General features: G+C 32.9%; 1 protein-coding gene across 1 annotated transcript; it reads right to left on the bottom strand.

Moving 5' to 3' along the window:
- Nucleotides 1–690: 690 nt before the first annotated feature.
- Nucleotides 691–2,722, bottom strand: LOC120092537 (pentatricopeptide repeat-containing protein At1g77360, mitochondrial-like). Its single transcript, XM_039050653.1, has one exon. The coding sequence runs from the start codon at nucleotides 2,532–2,534 to the stop codon at nucleotides 984–986; it is 1,551 nt and encodes a 516-aa protein (XP_038906581.1). The 5' UTR covers nucleotides 2,535–2,722; the 3' UTR covers nucleotides 691–983.
- Nucleotides 2,723–17,650: the final 14,928 nt, after the last annotated feature.

Below are 17,650 nucleotides of genomic sequence, written 5' to 3'. Positions count from 1 at the left end.
TCCATCATTGGACAACAAAATCTGTGGCAGAGTCAAATTCGCACCAAGTGTCTCGAAGAGAAAACTAATCCTAAATTGATTAGAAAATTCAAGTGATTCACACTCTCAAAAGCATTTTGCATAGAACAAATCACCACAGCAAACTCAACAGTATGAAAGAATTCCTCGAAATATGATCAAAGTGTTTGCACTTCCCATGAATCTTGCCAACCAAAAAAGCTTTATTTTCTTCAGGAGCCTAGCCCTTCCCATGGTGAGAAATACAACAAGGCAGGAGATGAGTCACAAAAAAGAGAGAATGAACGACAAAAAGATATGCCTTCAATACAAATGGAAATCTTTGTTTCCAGGACAACTGAATACGGATCACGGCATTATAGTTTGCCTAAATGACCTGCCAAGCAGAAAACTTTACCTTGCAATTGTAGTCTTCCACAATAAGGAAAACAACAAACGGCAAGAAGGGAGCAGATGGAATTACAAGAAAATCCTTTCAATGGCAACAGAGACCACAACAGATATTTCTGTTCTTCCAGAACCACAATGAAATGCATTCAAGGAAAGTCATGGAGAAACCTTTTCTGTGATACTCTCTTTTTTTAGTAAAACAAATCACTATAGATGACTCTATTTATATCAATTATCGTCAGTCTCCAACTCCATAAAATGTGGCAACGAGATGGAAAGACATGCTACATAGTTTCTTCTTTATGTACTGAGACTCAACAGAAATCTACATGAGTATATCAGAACGCACCAGTCAAGAAAGAAACTAAGTAAAAACTACACCAGTGAAGAAAGAAACTAAGTAAAAACTACACCAGTCAAGAAAGAAACTAAGTAAAACTACACCAGTAAGTATTCAACAAGTATTTACTTGGGGTTTTAATGAGTATTGTCAAAACAGGTTACCTTCACCTACCTTCATACTAAATGATCATCATGCAAAAATTCGTTTCTACACCAACAAAGCACCAAAGTACTTATTTCCCAGTACATTTCAACTTCACCATTAGTTCGTCATATAGAGATCCCTTTTTAACTTCAAAAAGGCTCTGTTTTAGTTTAGCCAAAGTTGAATTTTTCAACATGATTAGTCTATCAATCATCTCATGAGCATATTTGACTGCTTCTGGCAACCTCTTCTGATCTCGGAGCCCTACAATCAAGAAATTACCGATCTCTTCAAGATCTGAATCATAGTTTTTAAGCATGCATTTCCATACTTTTAAGGCCTCATTCGGATCTTGACTTTCAATGTAACTCCCGATTGCTGCATTACAATTAGCACGGCTTGGAACAAACTCATTTTTTATCATTTCATCAAAAACAGCTGAAGCATCTCTTAACTTTCTTCCCTTTAATAAGAACTGAAATAACAAATTGTAAGTTTCCACATTTGGGAATGCCCCATAACATATCATCTCATCTAACAGCCTTCTTGCTGTATCAGTGTCATTTTGATGACAAAAAAGAACGATCATTGAATTATACATATGTGTATCAGGCTGAAAATTAATACTCTCTATGATTTCATTCCAAAGGTACTTCCCCGCTTTGATGTCGCCATTCTTTACGCACTCATCAAGGGCAAGCTTGAAAAACTTAAATCCTGGATAGCAAAACTTATCCTTTAATCTTTTGAAGAATACCAATGCCTCATGTAGCCCATCAGGATCCTTCAGCAATACACACAAAAAGGAATTATAGGCAGGGGTATTGGTGGGATCCCAACCAATCTCCTCAATCATCTCTCCAAAGGTTTTCCTAGCACAGACTATATTTCCTTCACTTTCCCACCCTTCTAATACAATGGCATACGAATCAGGGTCAGGCCTAATTTTTCGCTTAGCTATTTGCAAAAAATCATCCGCATCCTTAGTGTTTCCATCTCTACAAATAGCACTTAGAAGGGAATTCAATGCAACAACATCATGAGGACAACCATAAGTATCCATAACCTCAAAAGCCATAATGGCTTCCTTAACACGATTAGCAACAATATAGCTACTAAACACCGAACCAAAAGTGGCCAAAGAAAGCAACCCTTCTTTCTTCATGGATTTCATAGCATCCCACATTGGGTCGAAATATAAATTCTTACCCAACATGTCGATGATCAAGTTCCAAGCGTAGGGGCTGTGTTGGTCGTTGAGTTTCCGGCCGGACCAACGGAAGAATTTGACAGAGGACCCTGGGAACTTGTAAGATAATTTCAGAACCTCCTCAACATCTTCTTGAGTAGCCTGAATGCCGGTCTCTTCCAAAGCTCTTTCGACGTCGAGAGATTGGGAATTGGCGATGATTTCACACATTAATTTGATCTTAACCGACAAATTGGGGAAATCAAGATAGGAAACAAAATGTGGGGTGGAATGTCTCTGGGGTTCGGGTGAGGAATTTTGGAAGTGTGATTGAGAAAGTGAGTTTGAAGGAATGGGAGTTCGAGCAGAAGAAGGAGAAGATGAAGGTAGATGCTTCTTGCTCCGTTGATGGGTATGGTCGGAGAGTCGTCTTTTGTTGGTCTCTCCCATGAAACTTCAGATGAGAATGTACGAAATCTTTGACAAGTGAAATGTTGGTTCTACAACAAAGACACTAGAATCAACCACCACAACGAGTGCGATTCTGAGACTGAATTTTTTGCTTTTTCTAGGGTTTGGGTTTGGAGGAACATGAACGGGGGATAGGAGCTTAACAGGAAAATCTATAAATTTAAGGCCCGTTTTGGCAACGCTTATTATTTTGTTTTTTAAAATGAATCATGTTATTTTCATCTTCAAATTTCATCTTTTTATTATTTATTTTTTATCAATTTAAAAATTAAAAAAAAGTAACTTTCAAAAAACTTTTTTATCTTTAAAATTTGACTAAAAATTCAAATTAATAGAGATGTAAATCATTATAAGATAAGTTTAATTTTAAAAAATAAAAACAAAAATCAAATAGTCACCAAATCTAAATAATTTGACATTTAAATTCCTTCATTTTCATCCCATGTCGAAAAAATAATAATTTAACTTTTTAGAAATATCAATTTTTTTTTACCACATATTAGTTCTTAAATAAGCAATCGGTGGACTACACCCAAGTGTTTTTCTAAATGTTTTATCATAAACGTGACTTTATTGGTTTCAAATTTTATTTTATTTGATTTTTTTCTAATATTTAATTTAAGATCGAAATCTTAATTTTTCCTAAAATTCGACTTAAGGTTTATCATTCAGGTGTAGAGTATCCAATTTTATTTTTATTCTAATATTTGATTTAAGATGAATATATTATCATTATTATTTTTTCTATATTTGATTTAAATGGTTTATCAATCACGTGGATTTAGGAGATATATTAGTTTCAATTTTTATTTAAAATAATAGCTTTATCACGTTAAAAAAAATAGTTTTAGTTTGATTTTTGTTATTTGATTTCAGATTAAATCGAATTAAAATTAAAATTAAAATTTCTTCTATAAATTGACTAAATTATAGTCTCTCATTTTTTTCCTATTTTGTTGCAAATTTTCTTTCTTCTTTTAACAACTTCATGCTTTTATTTATTTATTTATTTTTTTTTTTGAGATGTCTACATGAATTGTCTGGATTCGTTTGTTGTTTACGAATTCATGTTTTTCCTTCAATTGTTGTTTTCAACTAGGTCAAGGACGAGGTCGTTGAAGTGGAATCTTCCTTTTATTTATTTTTCATTTAATGTAAACTTTCTTTGTTATTTCATTATTACATACAAACTAAAAAATAAGTATATAATAAATAAATAAAATGAACAAAATTGAATGATAGAAGTTTTTCCTCTCATACAATCTTTCACATTGTAATTTTTTTTAACACTGTCAAATTGTAACAAACTAAGAAGTGAAAACTAAAAGTTAAACCAAAGTTAATATCGACTTTAATTTACTAGTATACATATTTTAAATTTTTTAGTTATTGCTACTCTAAATCGACCATTAATTATAATTTAAAATTGTAGTCAAATTAAAACTATGAAAACAAGAAAAAGTGTGAAGGTTCAAAAAATGTTTATTGTTATGAAAATTGAGAGTATAACGGGAATACGAATATGAAAAATATAAGATAATAATATTTTTATATAATAATAATAAATAAATAAAACCTAAAATTATAAAATAAGATAACCAAAACATAAAATAACCAAAATCATGAAATTGGATAATATGGAAGTTGGTGGATGTGCAATTCTCACCAATATAGGTGTGTTCTTAAGATCCACCAAATGTCACTATTTATAGGCAAAGTGGCAAGTAGAATGTAGAATTACATGGACACTAAGCAATAAGCATCTAGTTTCTATTATAATATTCATAATACTCCCCCTTAGATGCTATTATATATATATATATATGAAAAAAAAAGACTCTAATGAAGGAAAAAGAGTACATATCTCATATAATATATACTTCTAAAAAAATACAATATATTTACTCCCCTCATGAAAACATTACTTAAGATCTCTGAGTCGCCGCATTTCAATATTGTGCACAAATGTTTCAAAAGTTGGGGTTGGTAATGTCTTTATAAATAAGTCTGTCAGGTTATCCTTCAAACAAATTTGTTGTACAATGATGTCGCCATTTTCTTCAAGATCATGAGTGTAAAAAAGTTTCGGTGAAATATGTTTTGTTCTATCTCCTTTAATATATCCTCCTTTGATTTGGGCTATGCAAGCTGTGTTGTCTTCATATAATATTGTTGGAAGGTTTTCATTAAAATACAAGTCACACTTTTCACAAATATGCTGAGTCATTGACCCTAGTCATACACATTCTCGACTAGCCTCATGAATTGCAAGAATTTCGGCATGATTTGAGGAAGTGGCCTTTATTGTCTATTTCACCGACTGTCATGATATAGCAGTTCCTCCACATGTGAACAGATAACCTGTTTGAGATCTAGCTTTGTGTGGATCAGATAAATATCCAGAATCTGCATAACCAATTGAAGGAAATCAGACATGAGGATTTCCATGAGCAGCGGAAGGATCGTTCCAAATTTCATTTTGAAATTGAACATTAACAATTACAGTACAAGAATGGAAACTAACAAGGCGTGCACAACAAGAAATTACAGCATGCTAACAAGATAATCAAGGGATAGAGTATGCTTACCTTTGAAGACTCATTCTTCAAACTCCCTCAATCAATTCAATGCATCCAAGAACAGCAACACGAACGCAACGACCAGTACAACACAAGCACAATGAACACAACAATCACGAACCCATCGAACAACCTCCAAAACCTCAAAATCAATTGAGTTGAGTGAGGACACCCCCACAATGGTTACCTTGGTATTCTCTGAGAATCCAGGAGTTGTGGGCTCTGTATGGACTTGGCTTGGGGAAGAGACTGGAGGACAATAATCATGTAAACCATTGAGCAAGTGGGAGATGACAAGAGTTTATCTTATAGAAGAATGCTTAATCGTGTAGAAGAAGGCAAGCTATCGTATAGCTGTCTCTTATACACATCTAGATGTGTATAAGAGACAGCTCCGGGAGAATTAGGACACCAATCCCAATACCAATACCAACTAAATCAAAATTTGATTTATTTGAATAAAACAAACCCATATCTGTCTCTTATACACATCTAGATGTGTATAAGAGACAGATACCAACTAAATCAAAATTTGATTTATTTGAATAAAACAAACCCATATCGATTGTTCCTCGGAGATAACGGAGTATATGCTTAATTCCGTTCCTGTCTCTTATACACATCTAGATGTGTATAAGAGACAGCTCTTTATATAGGACACCCCCGCTCGCATGTTGCCACATGAATGGTCAGGATCTACCATCTTTAGTAGTTCACAACACTTGTAAATCTCTACAAAGCGGGCCGTGTCCGTAGTGTCACTAGGATAAGGTATCTCTCCTTAATCTTTATACTACAGACCTTTTTAGGTTATCACTTAAGGCATGATCCACTTGTGTATCTCATATACATGTTTAAGTTTACATACAATAACCATGGATCTCTGTTTATTGGATATGAGTAAATGCAAAATAAAATAACTCTTATTTCATGCATAATAATGTGTACAATGTTTACAAACTACAAGACTCCGGGAGAATTAGGACACCAATCCCAATACCAATACCAACTAAATCAAAATTTGATTTATTTGAATAAAACAAACCCATATCGATTGTTCCTCGGAGATAACGGAGTATATGCTTAATTCCGTTCCAATGTCCTTTTGTAAGAGAAGAACTATATCTAGTTTATAAATTTACTGAAAATGCAATATCTGATCTTGTATTATTAACAAGATACATAAATGCACCAATTGCACTAAGATATGGTACTTCAGGACCAAGAAGTTCTTCATTATCTTCTCAAGGTCAAAATATAGCCTTCTTTATATCCAATGATCGGACTTCCATTGGAATATTTAATGGATGTGTTTTGTCCATATAAAATCTTTTCAAACTTTTTCTTATATAAGTTGATTGATGAATAAATATTCCATCTGCTAAATGCTCAATGTGCAAACCAAGGAAAAATTTTGTTTTTTCGAGATATTTCATCTCAAATTATTTCTTAAGATAATCTATTGTCTTTGAAAGCTCTTCAGATGTTCCAGTTATATTCAAGTAATCAACATATACAATTATAATAGAAAATCTTGATTGTGATTTCTTTATAAAAATACATGGACATATTGGATTATTTTGATATCCTTCTTTCAATAAATATCCATTCAGGCGATTGTATCGCATCCGTCCTGATTGTTTCAATCCATATAGTGAATTTTGTAACTTTATTGAATACCATTCCCGGAAATTTGATGTATATGTTTCAGGTACCTTAAATCCTTCTGGGATTCTCATATAAATATCATTATCAAGAGATCCATATAAATATGTTGTGACTACATCCATAAGATGCATATCCAAACTTTTATACACAGTCAAGCCAATTAAATATCTTAATGTAATTGCATCCACCACCGAAGAATATGTTTCCTCAAAATTAATACCAGGTCTTTGTGAAAAACCTTGTGCAACTAATCTTGCTTTATATCTTGTGACCTCATTATTTTCATTTCTTTTCCTCACAAATACCCTTTCCAACTAGTCTTGCTTTATATCTTGTGACCTCATTATTTTCATTTCTTTTCCTCACAAATACCCTTTTGTATCCCACAGGTTTAACACCTTCTGGTGTTTAGACTACAGATCCAAAAACCTGACGTTTTGAAAGTGAGTTTAATTCTGCCTCGATTGCTTCTTTCCACTGAAGCCAATCTTTTCTATGTCGACATTCTTCAACAGATTTTGGTTCAGGATTCTCATTTTCAGATATAATATCAAAAGCAACATGATACACAAAAATATTGTCAATAATTACATTAGTTCGATTCCATCTTTTTCTTGTCATGAAATAGTTTGTTGAAATCTCATTATTATCTTTAGGTATTTTACCTTCCTCACTAGTCATGTCGAGGATTTCTTTATGGGTATTTACATCCTCAACCAAGACTTTTTCACTATTACTTATTTTTCATTTTCGAAGATTTTTATCTTTGGAACCCACTGGTCTATCACGCTTCTTGCGTGTTCCAGACTCATTAGTGACAACTTTTTGTGTTGGGATATCATTTTTTTATGGAACATTTGCAGCAGGTATATGTGACTTAGTTACTTTCTTTGCATCTATAAATGCATCTGGTAATTGATTTGCTATATTTAATTATAATGATTTCTTAAAAAAGTGGTCAACTTATAATGATAATTAATGAATTACTTTTTGACCAATAATTAATTAATTATTATTTATAAATTAAATTTTAGTTTAAAAGCTATTCTACTCTATCAATTTAGTTTAACCTCTCCTACTAGTAGCTGAGTCTTTTTTTTTAGAACATGTTTTCTTTACCCTTTTAGACGTGAAATACCCATTTTACCCTTAAAATTAAATGCTTTCACTTCTCCATATTTTTCCTTTATCTTCTTCTTCAACAACCACACCACTTCGTTCAATGCAACATCAATATTCCATTCCATTCTCCAACGCTTTATTTCTCACCAACATTTTACCATCAACATTTAGTGGTATTGATATTAAGCATCGGGACAAATAAGAGAAAGTCACTTTTAATTTCACTTCTACCATTTTCAGTCGAACACTCTCATTGGCTAGATGCTCTCACTTCCAGTCGATCAATTTCACAATCATTCGTTTTCAGCTTCGAAGAAATGAAGAGATGGCAAGTTTAGTTTAAATTACGAAGACATATGCATAGCGATCATTAGCAAGAGGCTAACGGTCACGTATTGGTGAATGGTGATTGCTTACATGTGGTTGCAAAGCATGCTTTCCAAATAAAATGGAAAGCAATTAAGCCACAAGATCAATGATGCTACTTCGCTTATTTGTGTGGTATGTTGGGGTGTGGGACTAGACTAGAAGCAACTATGTTGAAGGTGCCATGAAAGGATTAAAGATTAACAATGATATAATTTGCAGTCAACTATTGGGTCTTTCACACCAACGACTGAATATTGATCCAAATATATTTGAAATACAACTAAATATTGTTACAATTTATTAGTCGCAATTCCCCCATTAATATTACAAATGATAAAGATCTTAGTTTTTTTTTTAAGGTAGGGATGCATCTCGAATGTTGTTATTTGTATGGGGACATCGAATGATACTCATGGAGTGGACACTGATATTATGTATCCTTAAGGGGATCCAATCATTCTAATGAATTTGAATTTTGGTTTTCCAACACAATTGAGACAAAATATTCCAATAATGTTTGCACTCGATGAGAACATCGAGTCATGTAATTTGGGGGATGATAGGAATGATCTATGGGGTGGATATAATCAAGAATCAAATCACATCAACACACAAGAGTTTGAGTGAAATTTTTAGTCCAGAAGTACAACACCATATGGATCTCAATATGGACCTGAATAACCAGTTGGACGTTAGTCTTAACATAATTTGTTCATGTTCTACTACTATTTGTTCATGTTCCAACACTATTTGCTTCTATTCCACGAGTGGTAATGCTATCAATTCCAAAACAGTTGAATTATTCTGTACACTAGACCATTTGAAGGAATATCGTATGATGACCTTGTTGGGGCTAATGCCCTAAATCTCGTGGTTCTTGTAGTTTATAAATTATATTGATGAGTTATTTATTTAATAAATAAGGATTTATTTTATTTGACATTTAGATTGCATTAACTAAATTCAATAAACTAAGACTCAAGGTTATTTTATATGACTTGAACAGTATGTGGTAGACATACAAGTACATCATATTCAAGTAATAACCTAAATGTGTTGTAGTATATGAATAAGGTTGGGTGTCTTATCTTGGTGACACTGCCACATACTATGGAGACATGCGAGTGGAGGTATCTTATACAAAGAGTTTGTATAAGATTGGACTGCGAAATGATTAATTTCTCTTCATAACACTGTTGACTAAAGAGATTAACATTTCATAGGATGACCATAAGTAACTTGACCTCAATCCTGGGTGAATTATGAACTCCTATTTATGAGAGCAGTCTTTTGATTTGTATGGGTGAGAGGGACCCGTATTGCCGACTCAACTAGCCTACCATTTTGGGAATTTGTCCAAGTAGAAGCTGGGAATGTAGTTATACAAGACAGAATTCACTCCTTACCATTTTTAGGGTAAGTAGATGAATTGGTTTCTATGGTGACTTCAGGTCTTGAACAATGGAAACCCTCCCTCTCATTGACCTAAGAGAGATTTAGTTTATGGTTGGACAATAAACTGATTGTTCATTAAAAGGATTGGTGGTACTTGAGGAGTAAGAGATAATTACAAGGGTAAAATGTTAATTTGGCCAAACTATAATTACGAGCAATTTGTAAAGGGTTAACTTAATGGTAATGGTTATATCCATAGACAAAGAAAAATTTTATAGTGTGAAAAGTGAAGTTGTAGGTCTTTAGTAGAGTGGCCCACAATTAATGTATGTTGATTAATTTAATTAAAGAGTTTAATTAATTTAATATCGTATCATTGGAGTTTATAATCTATAGGTTTATTAGCTCTCCTTGCTAGTTTACTAAGGATAAAACAAGGATAATTTAGTTTTAGAATAATTTGAATTGTTCAAATTAAATAAGGGAGTGTAAATTAATTGTATGAGATGCAACTGATATAATGTATATTGATACATTATAATATAAAGTAAATTTTGAATGAGATTCAAGATTAAATTATATATATATATATACATATCTTAATTATGAATAAGACTCATATTAAAGCTATAGTTCTATGAGAGATGTTTATTTGAATATGATTCAAATAAGAGTTTATTTAATTAAGATATTGTTTTTTAAAAAAATGATTATTTAATTTAATTAAATAATTAATTTTTCTTAATTAATTTAAACTTAAATAAAATAAAATTTATTTTATTTTTTAATTTGATTTTTAGAAATTTGCTTTACTCCCCATGACATGGGAGCTATAGTCTAACTTGGTGGGCAATTATTTTAACTCTCCCCCTCCCCTCTCTTTAGTTTAGAATTAAGAGAAGAGATCTCACATAATAATAATGTTTTTGGTAGAATATAGTACTAAAACATTTGTCTTCAATTTTCTTCATTTCCTTGTTCCAAGAAAATTTTGGATCCCATAATCCAGATCTTTGTCTGATAGCAAGGTAATTCTATTGGTGGTGTCTGTTTATTGAGAATTTCTTACTGAGAAAGTCATTAAAAAATGGTTCTACAAGGGTATGTATTACCTTGTTCCCCGATAATCGCATGCTTAGTTAAATTGTATGTTTATCCTTCTCTGTTATTATGTAAATTCAAAACAAATTCAATGGCATCGAAATTCATACACTTCCACATGGGATTTGATCCCTTCAAACCTTATCATAGTACCGCATGATTGTGTGAATGATGATGACATACAAGTCGGTCAAATTTTCTTCCGCAAGTATGATTTGTCACAGTTAAATTGTCAATTATTTCAATAAGAAAGAACTTTGATTATTGTGTAAAGAAATCAACAAAGATGTCATTAACTGTTCGATGTGTAGATTAGGACTGTAATTGGAGATCATGTGAATAAATTGGAAGAAAGTGACTGTTTTAAGGTGACGAAGTACCCAAGTGAATATACATGCGCACTTGAAATTAGGAGCAATGATCCTTGATAGGCCAGAAATTGGGTTATTAACATTTAATTAAGTTCAAATATGAACAAGGCGGTTGGTCATATCATTTAAGGGATATAATTCAAGACATCAGGCAACATTATGCGATAAATGTAAGTTACAAACTAACTTATTGTGCAAGAGAATATGCACTAGTATTCGCACGAGGGTCGCTCGAAGGATCTTATGTCGTTGTCAATGCATACAGTGAATGATAACTTGTAGAAATATATATTATTCTAGCTTTTTATTTAGAATAATCAAGAAAATTCATTAGAAAATGCATTAACTTAAGAAGAAAATCATGTGAAAAGATTAGCTTCATGTTCAAAACTTGTGAAACTTGTTAATTCTGAAATATTATAAGAATAACATCTTTAAACAAAGGATTTGATTAAAAAGGAAGTAGAAATTGATAAAGGAAACTAATGTTGCAGCCATTGGATGCACAAGAGGATCAAATCAACCTAATCGTGCATGCCAAGAAGAACCACAGAACCCACGAAGGACAAAAAGAAACTAAGTGACTTAGACAAATCTTTTTTATTGATAACCATCCAAGCGAACCAGCAAATGCAGCTGCGGTAGATTTTGATCTCCGAGAAAGCTTGCTTCTTAAGAGTCAAAGAAGAATCATCCTAAGATGCAAGTTGCAAGTTGCATGAAGAAAAGAAAATGACAAAGTGGTGACATACCCAATCAAGATGCAAGTTAGGAATTAATTTGAGACAGATGTGACAGAATCAATGAATATGTGATGCGATGAGTTGGCGCAACAGGGTATGAAATTAAATGCAAAGGTGTTAGATAATCATTGGAAAGAAGCTAGGGAACTTCCTTTTGGCACCTATAAATAACCCAAATTCCACACGTTAAAAAATTAAGATCCTTCAACCAAGAGACTGGTCGAAGCTCTATCGAATTCTCCATCATCTTCAACCTCTCTTTGAGGAATCCTGAGTGAAAGTTAAGCCTTCTTCTCTGATTAGAGGTAGATTCCATCATTTTCCTTCACCAGCACAAGTGAAATTAGTCAACCATTAAAGCCAAAAGGAGTAAGAGATTGTAACCAGTGGCTTATCACTTCCATTTCATGAACTTTCATTCCTTTATTTTTCATTAAATTTGTATTAAGATATTGATATTATGTCATATTCATTATTAATATTCACCATCTCCATTTTATCCATGTGTTCTTTTCTATCCATCACGAGCAACTGATTTCTTGATGTGTTGGGAATAATAAACTAACATTCTCACATGTTTTACATAAGTTGAAGTTCATCTTGTTTAACGTGTGCATAATTTGATGCTTGAATCCATCTGATCAATTGGTTTAAGTAGAAATAGCTAACTACCTAAGAGAGCAAGTTACTTTGGAATTCATTAAACAAGGAAAGAAGTAGCTTTAGAGATAAAGTTAACTTTATGTTCAATATTGGCTTAAACATGCATCTTAGAGATAAGATTTATGTGGCATAAATCATTGAGAGGCGAGTTCTTCATTTTGTAAGTCAAAGACATGAATAGATACTTATGCATCACTTAGGTGAATGTTAGTGAATCTTCTCAACCCTACTTTATTAATTTATTAACCCATTCAACCCACGCTGTTTTAATTTGTGCCACATCTTTACCATCAACGCATCCCATTCCCCATCATCAACACATCATCTTCACACACATACCTTCGATGCATCACACTTCCATTATCATTCTCCCCATTCACCTTTATCCATTTTCCCATTTTTTTAGTCAGTTCTCTTTTTTATTCACGCAAACAACATCATTCAAATTGAAGTGGTATCACTTTGTAAAGATTTTCTTAACCAATTTTGATTAATTCAAAAGTTCCTTTATTCAATCCTGGTACTTATCAGGAATCTCTACTTAAGCTTGCACTTGGGTTTAATTAGAGAAAACTCATATTCATTCCAGATAATTTGATTAATCAATATAGCACATACATGAAATGCAATAGTGAAACATTAAAGCTTGCAAATTTAGGTACCATATTTGAACTCGAAATGGAAGAACAATATTTTAAGTATGTTTTCATGGCATTGGGGCCTTGTATTTGGGGATTCTTGAACTCCATCCATCTTGTGATTGTTGTGGATGACACCAACTTCCAAGAGAAATACAAGGGTATGTTGTTTGAAGGGATCAAATCCCAAGCAGAAGCATGCGACCTTGCAATTTTGTTTTTGATTTTGAAGGAAAAACCGACGAAGGTTTCGCAGCAAAAGCGGGATTGTTCCCATTTTTAGTTTCATAGAATTGATAAAATTACATAATTAAAGCATAGAAGATTATGCATTAAAACTTAAAAAATTACAGCATGCTTTTTACAAAGGGAATTAGGGATGAAGAATTACGTACCCTTGAAGCCAAATAATTATTCGTGTTATTCCCTCGATCTGGATTACGATCCTCTTCAAACCAAGATAGCACCATTTGAGAACCCTCAGTATTCTCTTGGGATAAGAATTGGGCAGGAGTGGTGGGACTCTGCATAATTTTTTGAAAGAGGGATGGCAGGATGGAAGGATTTTTCTCAGAGAGAACTCTTCTCTGTAATCCAGAGGAAGAAGATGAATTCGTTCAACCCCACTAAACTTCTCACACAACACGTATGTTTTGAGAGAAAAATAGAGGGAGGGAGTTGCCTTTAATTAAATTGAAAATAAATAAAATTTAATTTAATTAAAATTAATATATATATATATATAATAACTATCTTATTATATATAGATATACCATATATTATATCAAATATAACACATAACCTATAGTTTTATATTGTATCAAGTACAATATAACCTATGGTTTTATTTTCTCTCAACTATGTGTGACATTTAATATAAATCACATTTATACTAAAATTTAATTATAACTCATCCATATAATTAATATTCGAATCATATTCAAATATTTAATTTCTCTCAACTATTTATGAAATTTAACATAAATCATATTTATATTAAATTTAATTATATGAATATCATTCATATAATTAGTATTTAAATCATATTCAAAATCCTCTCAAAATACTTTATATTATAATGTATCTAATACATTATATTAATTATATCATATATAATTAATTTCCTCAATTAATTTGAACAATTCAAATTAATCCAAATTTAATTATCAATTAAATCCCCGTTGAGCTACAGAGGGGACCTATGGACCTGTAGATTGAAGCTACAATGGTACTTGGATAATTAATTAAACTCTATAATTAAATTACCCAACATCCATTACTTGTCAGTCACTCCACTAAGACCAACAACTGCACTCTTTGCACTATAGATATATTTCTATGTTCATTGGATATAACTAGTCAACAGTGAGTGACCGTTCACAAATTGCTCATAAGTACAACTGGGCCAAAATTACCATTTTGCCCCTCTAGTTATATCTAACTCCTTAAGTACCATTGATTTCTCTAATGAACAATAAGTCATAGTCCAACTATGACCAAGTCCCTCTCGGGCCAAGAGAGGGTGTGGCCAAAGTGTTCAAGCCCCGTAATTAGCCCTTAAGAGAGCAATTTATCAACTTACCTCGACATCAGGGAAGGAGTGAATTTCGTTTAGTGTATTTGTGTTCACAGATTCCCAATCTGACGAATCCATAAAATGGTAGGTATATTGAGTTGGCAATCTGGCCACTTTAACCCATACTAATCAAAGGACTGCCTTTAAAGGCAAGAGTTCACAACTCACTCAGGATTCAGATCATATCACTTATGGCCATCTTTGTGAAATATAAGTCTCTATTATTAACGGTGTTATATAATAAGTCTAATCATTTCGTGGTTCAATCTTATGCAAATTCTTTGTATAGGATACTCTCGCTCACATGTCTCTACAACTTGTTTAAATTACATAAAATAACCTAGGATCTTAGTTTATTAGATTGAGTGTATGCTCATAAAAAACAGTTATTTTATTACTAACAATTTGTTTATACAATGTTTACAAACTACGAGATTACAATAGAGATTTAGGACACAAATCTCAACAATCTCCTACTTGTCTTAAAGCTTAGGGAGCTTCATGTACAATACAAATAAAGTACAAAAAATAATAAACTAGGGCATACACTATACCCTAGTAACATCTCCCACTTGCCCTAGACAATGTGTCGCATGTCCTGTAGACCCAAACTTTCTAGATGACCCTCAAACACTTTCGTCGTGAAAGCCTTTATAAATGGATCAACAATGTTGTGCTCTGAAGAAATCTTCATGACAATCACGTCACCTTGATACACAATCTCCTGAATCAAGTGATATTTCCGCTCAATATGTTTGCCTCTATGATGACTCCTAGGTTTCTTAGAATTTGTCACAACACCACTGTTATCACAATAAAGTGTATTGGGCAAAGACATATTTGGAATAACTTCCAAATCAGTAAGGAACTTTTTAAGCCAAACAACCTTTTTAACAGCTTCACAAGCAGCTACTTATTTGGCTTCCATAGTGGAGTCTGCTATGCATCCTTACTTGATGCTTTGCCAAACTATAGCTCCTCCATTCAGAGTAAACATTGACCTTGATGTGGATTTCTAAGAATCCTGATCAGTTTGAAAGTTAGAGTCTGTGTATCCTGTAAGGATCAAATCCTTATCTTCATACACAAGCATATAGTCCCTCGTTCTCCGAAAATACTTGAGGATTGTTTTGACCACTATCCAGTGATTTAATCCTGGATTGGATTGATATCGACTGACTATCCCTACTACATAACAAATGTCAGATCTGGTACATAACATTGCCTACATAAGGCTACCAACAACCGATGCATAGGAAATTCGTCTCATTGCCTCAACATCTTGAGAAGTCTTAGGTCATTATTCCTTAGACCATACAATTCCATGCCTGAAAGGTAACAAACCCTTCTTGAAATCGTGCATCGAATATTTGACAGCATCTTGTCAATATACAATGCTTGAGACAGGGCCAACTTTTTGTTCTTACGATCTCTAATGATCTGGATCTCTAGAACAAACTACGCCTCTTCAAAATCTTTCATTTGAAATTGGGCAGCCAACCATTTCTTTACATCCGTCAGAAAACCTACATCATTCTCAATGAGTAGGATATCATCCACATATAGCATGAGGAAAACTACTAAGCCGTTGATGTTTTTCTTGTAAACACAAGGCCCATCAACATTCTGATCAAAGCCATAATATTTGATTGCAGCATTAAATCTTATATTCCAAGATTGAGATGCTTGTTTCAGTCTATAAATGGATCGATTAAGCTTGTAAAACTTTTGCTCTTGATCTTGTTTAATGAATCTTTTTTGTTGATTCATGTAGATGGTCTCTTCAAGATTACCATTCAAAAAGGTAGTCTTGACATCCATTTGCCATATTTCATAATCATAACATATGGCTATGGACAAGAGAATTCTGATAGACTTTAACACGACAACAGGTGAGAAAGTTTCTTCATAGTCCACTCCTCAATCTGGGTATAACCTTTTGCCACAAGTCTAGTTTTAAAGGTATGTACCTTTCCATTTACACCTTTTTTTTCTCTTGTAAATCCATTTACAACCTATAGGATTTACCTCATCAGGTTGATCTACAAGCTCCCAGATAGAATTGAAGTACATGGACTCCATGATTCATGGCTTTAATCCATTCATCCCTATCAACATCTTCCATTACTTGTTTATAAGACAATGGATCCTCAACCCCATCATCAGTTATGATGTTTTTGGCTTCTGTTAAAACCATATAGCATACAAACGGGTTCATAACCTTCCCATTACGTTGAGAAAATCTCAACTCTTGAGATGGATCTGTGTGACTAGACAAACTCATATAAACAACTCTTGTCGATGTATCAGCCTTTTCAACAACCCTTGTTGAAGTCTCAGTAGATTCATTAGAAATTTCACTTAAAACAATTTTGCTTCATGGCTTATGATTCATCATATGGTCTTCTTCCAAGAAGGTAGCATTTGTCAACACAAACACTTTATTTTCACTTAGATCAAAGAAATACCCACCTCTTGTTTCCTTGGAGTAGCATATAAATAGGCATACTTTTGAACAACGTTCTAACTTTTTGGGGTTTTCTAGTAGCATATGAGTTTGACATTCCTAAATTCTGAAGTGGCATAAACTACCTTTACGACATTTCCATAACTTAAAAGGTGTTTCAAAAACACTCTTTGAGGAAACGTTGTTCAAAATATAAACAACAGTCTCTACTGCATATAACCAAAATGAGTCAGGAAGTTGAGCATAGCTCATCATAGACCGAACCATGTCCAACAGGGTTCTGTTTTTCCTTTCCGATACACCATTCTATTTAGGTGCACCTGGGTCTAAGAGTTGGGACGTAATTCCTTGTCTATCATATAGTTTTAGAATCTTAAGTCTATATATTCTCCACCATGATCAG

Source organism: Benincasa hispida, chromosome 12 (genome assembly GCF_009727055.1).
Source record: "Benincasa hispida cultivar B227 chromosome 12, ASM972705v1, whole genome shotgun sequence".
NCBI lineage: Eukaryota > Viridiplantae > Streptophyta > Magnoliopsida > Cucurbitales > Cucurbitaceae > Benincasa > Benincasa hispida.
This window is presented reverse-complemented; position numbering and strand designations above follow the sequence as displayed.

Bases quoted from the DNA above. Each gene is read 5' to 3' on its own strand.
- LOC120092537 (XM_039050653.1), bottom strand. From the start codon at position 2,534: ATGGGAGAGACCAACAAAAGACGACTCTCCGACCATACCCATCAACGG.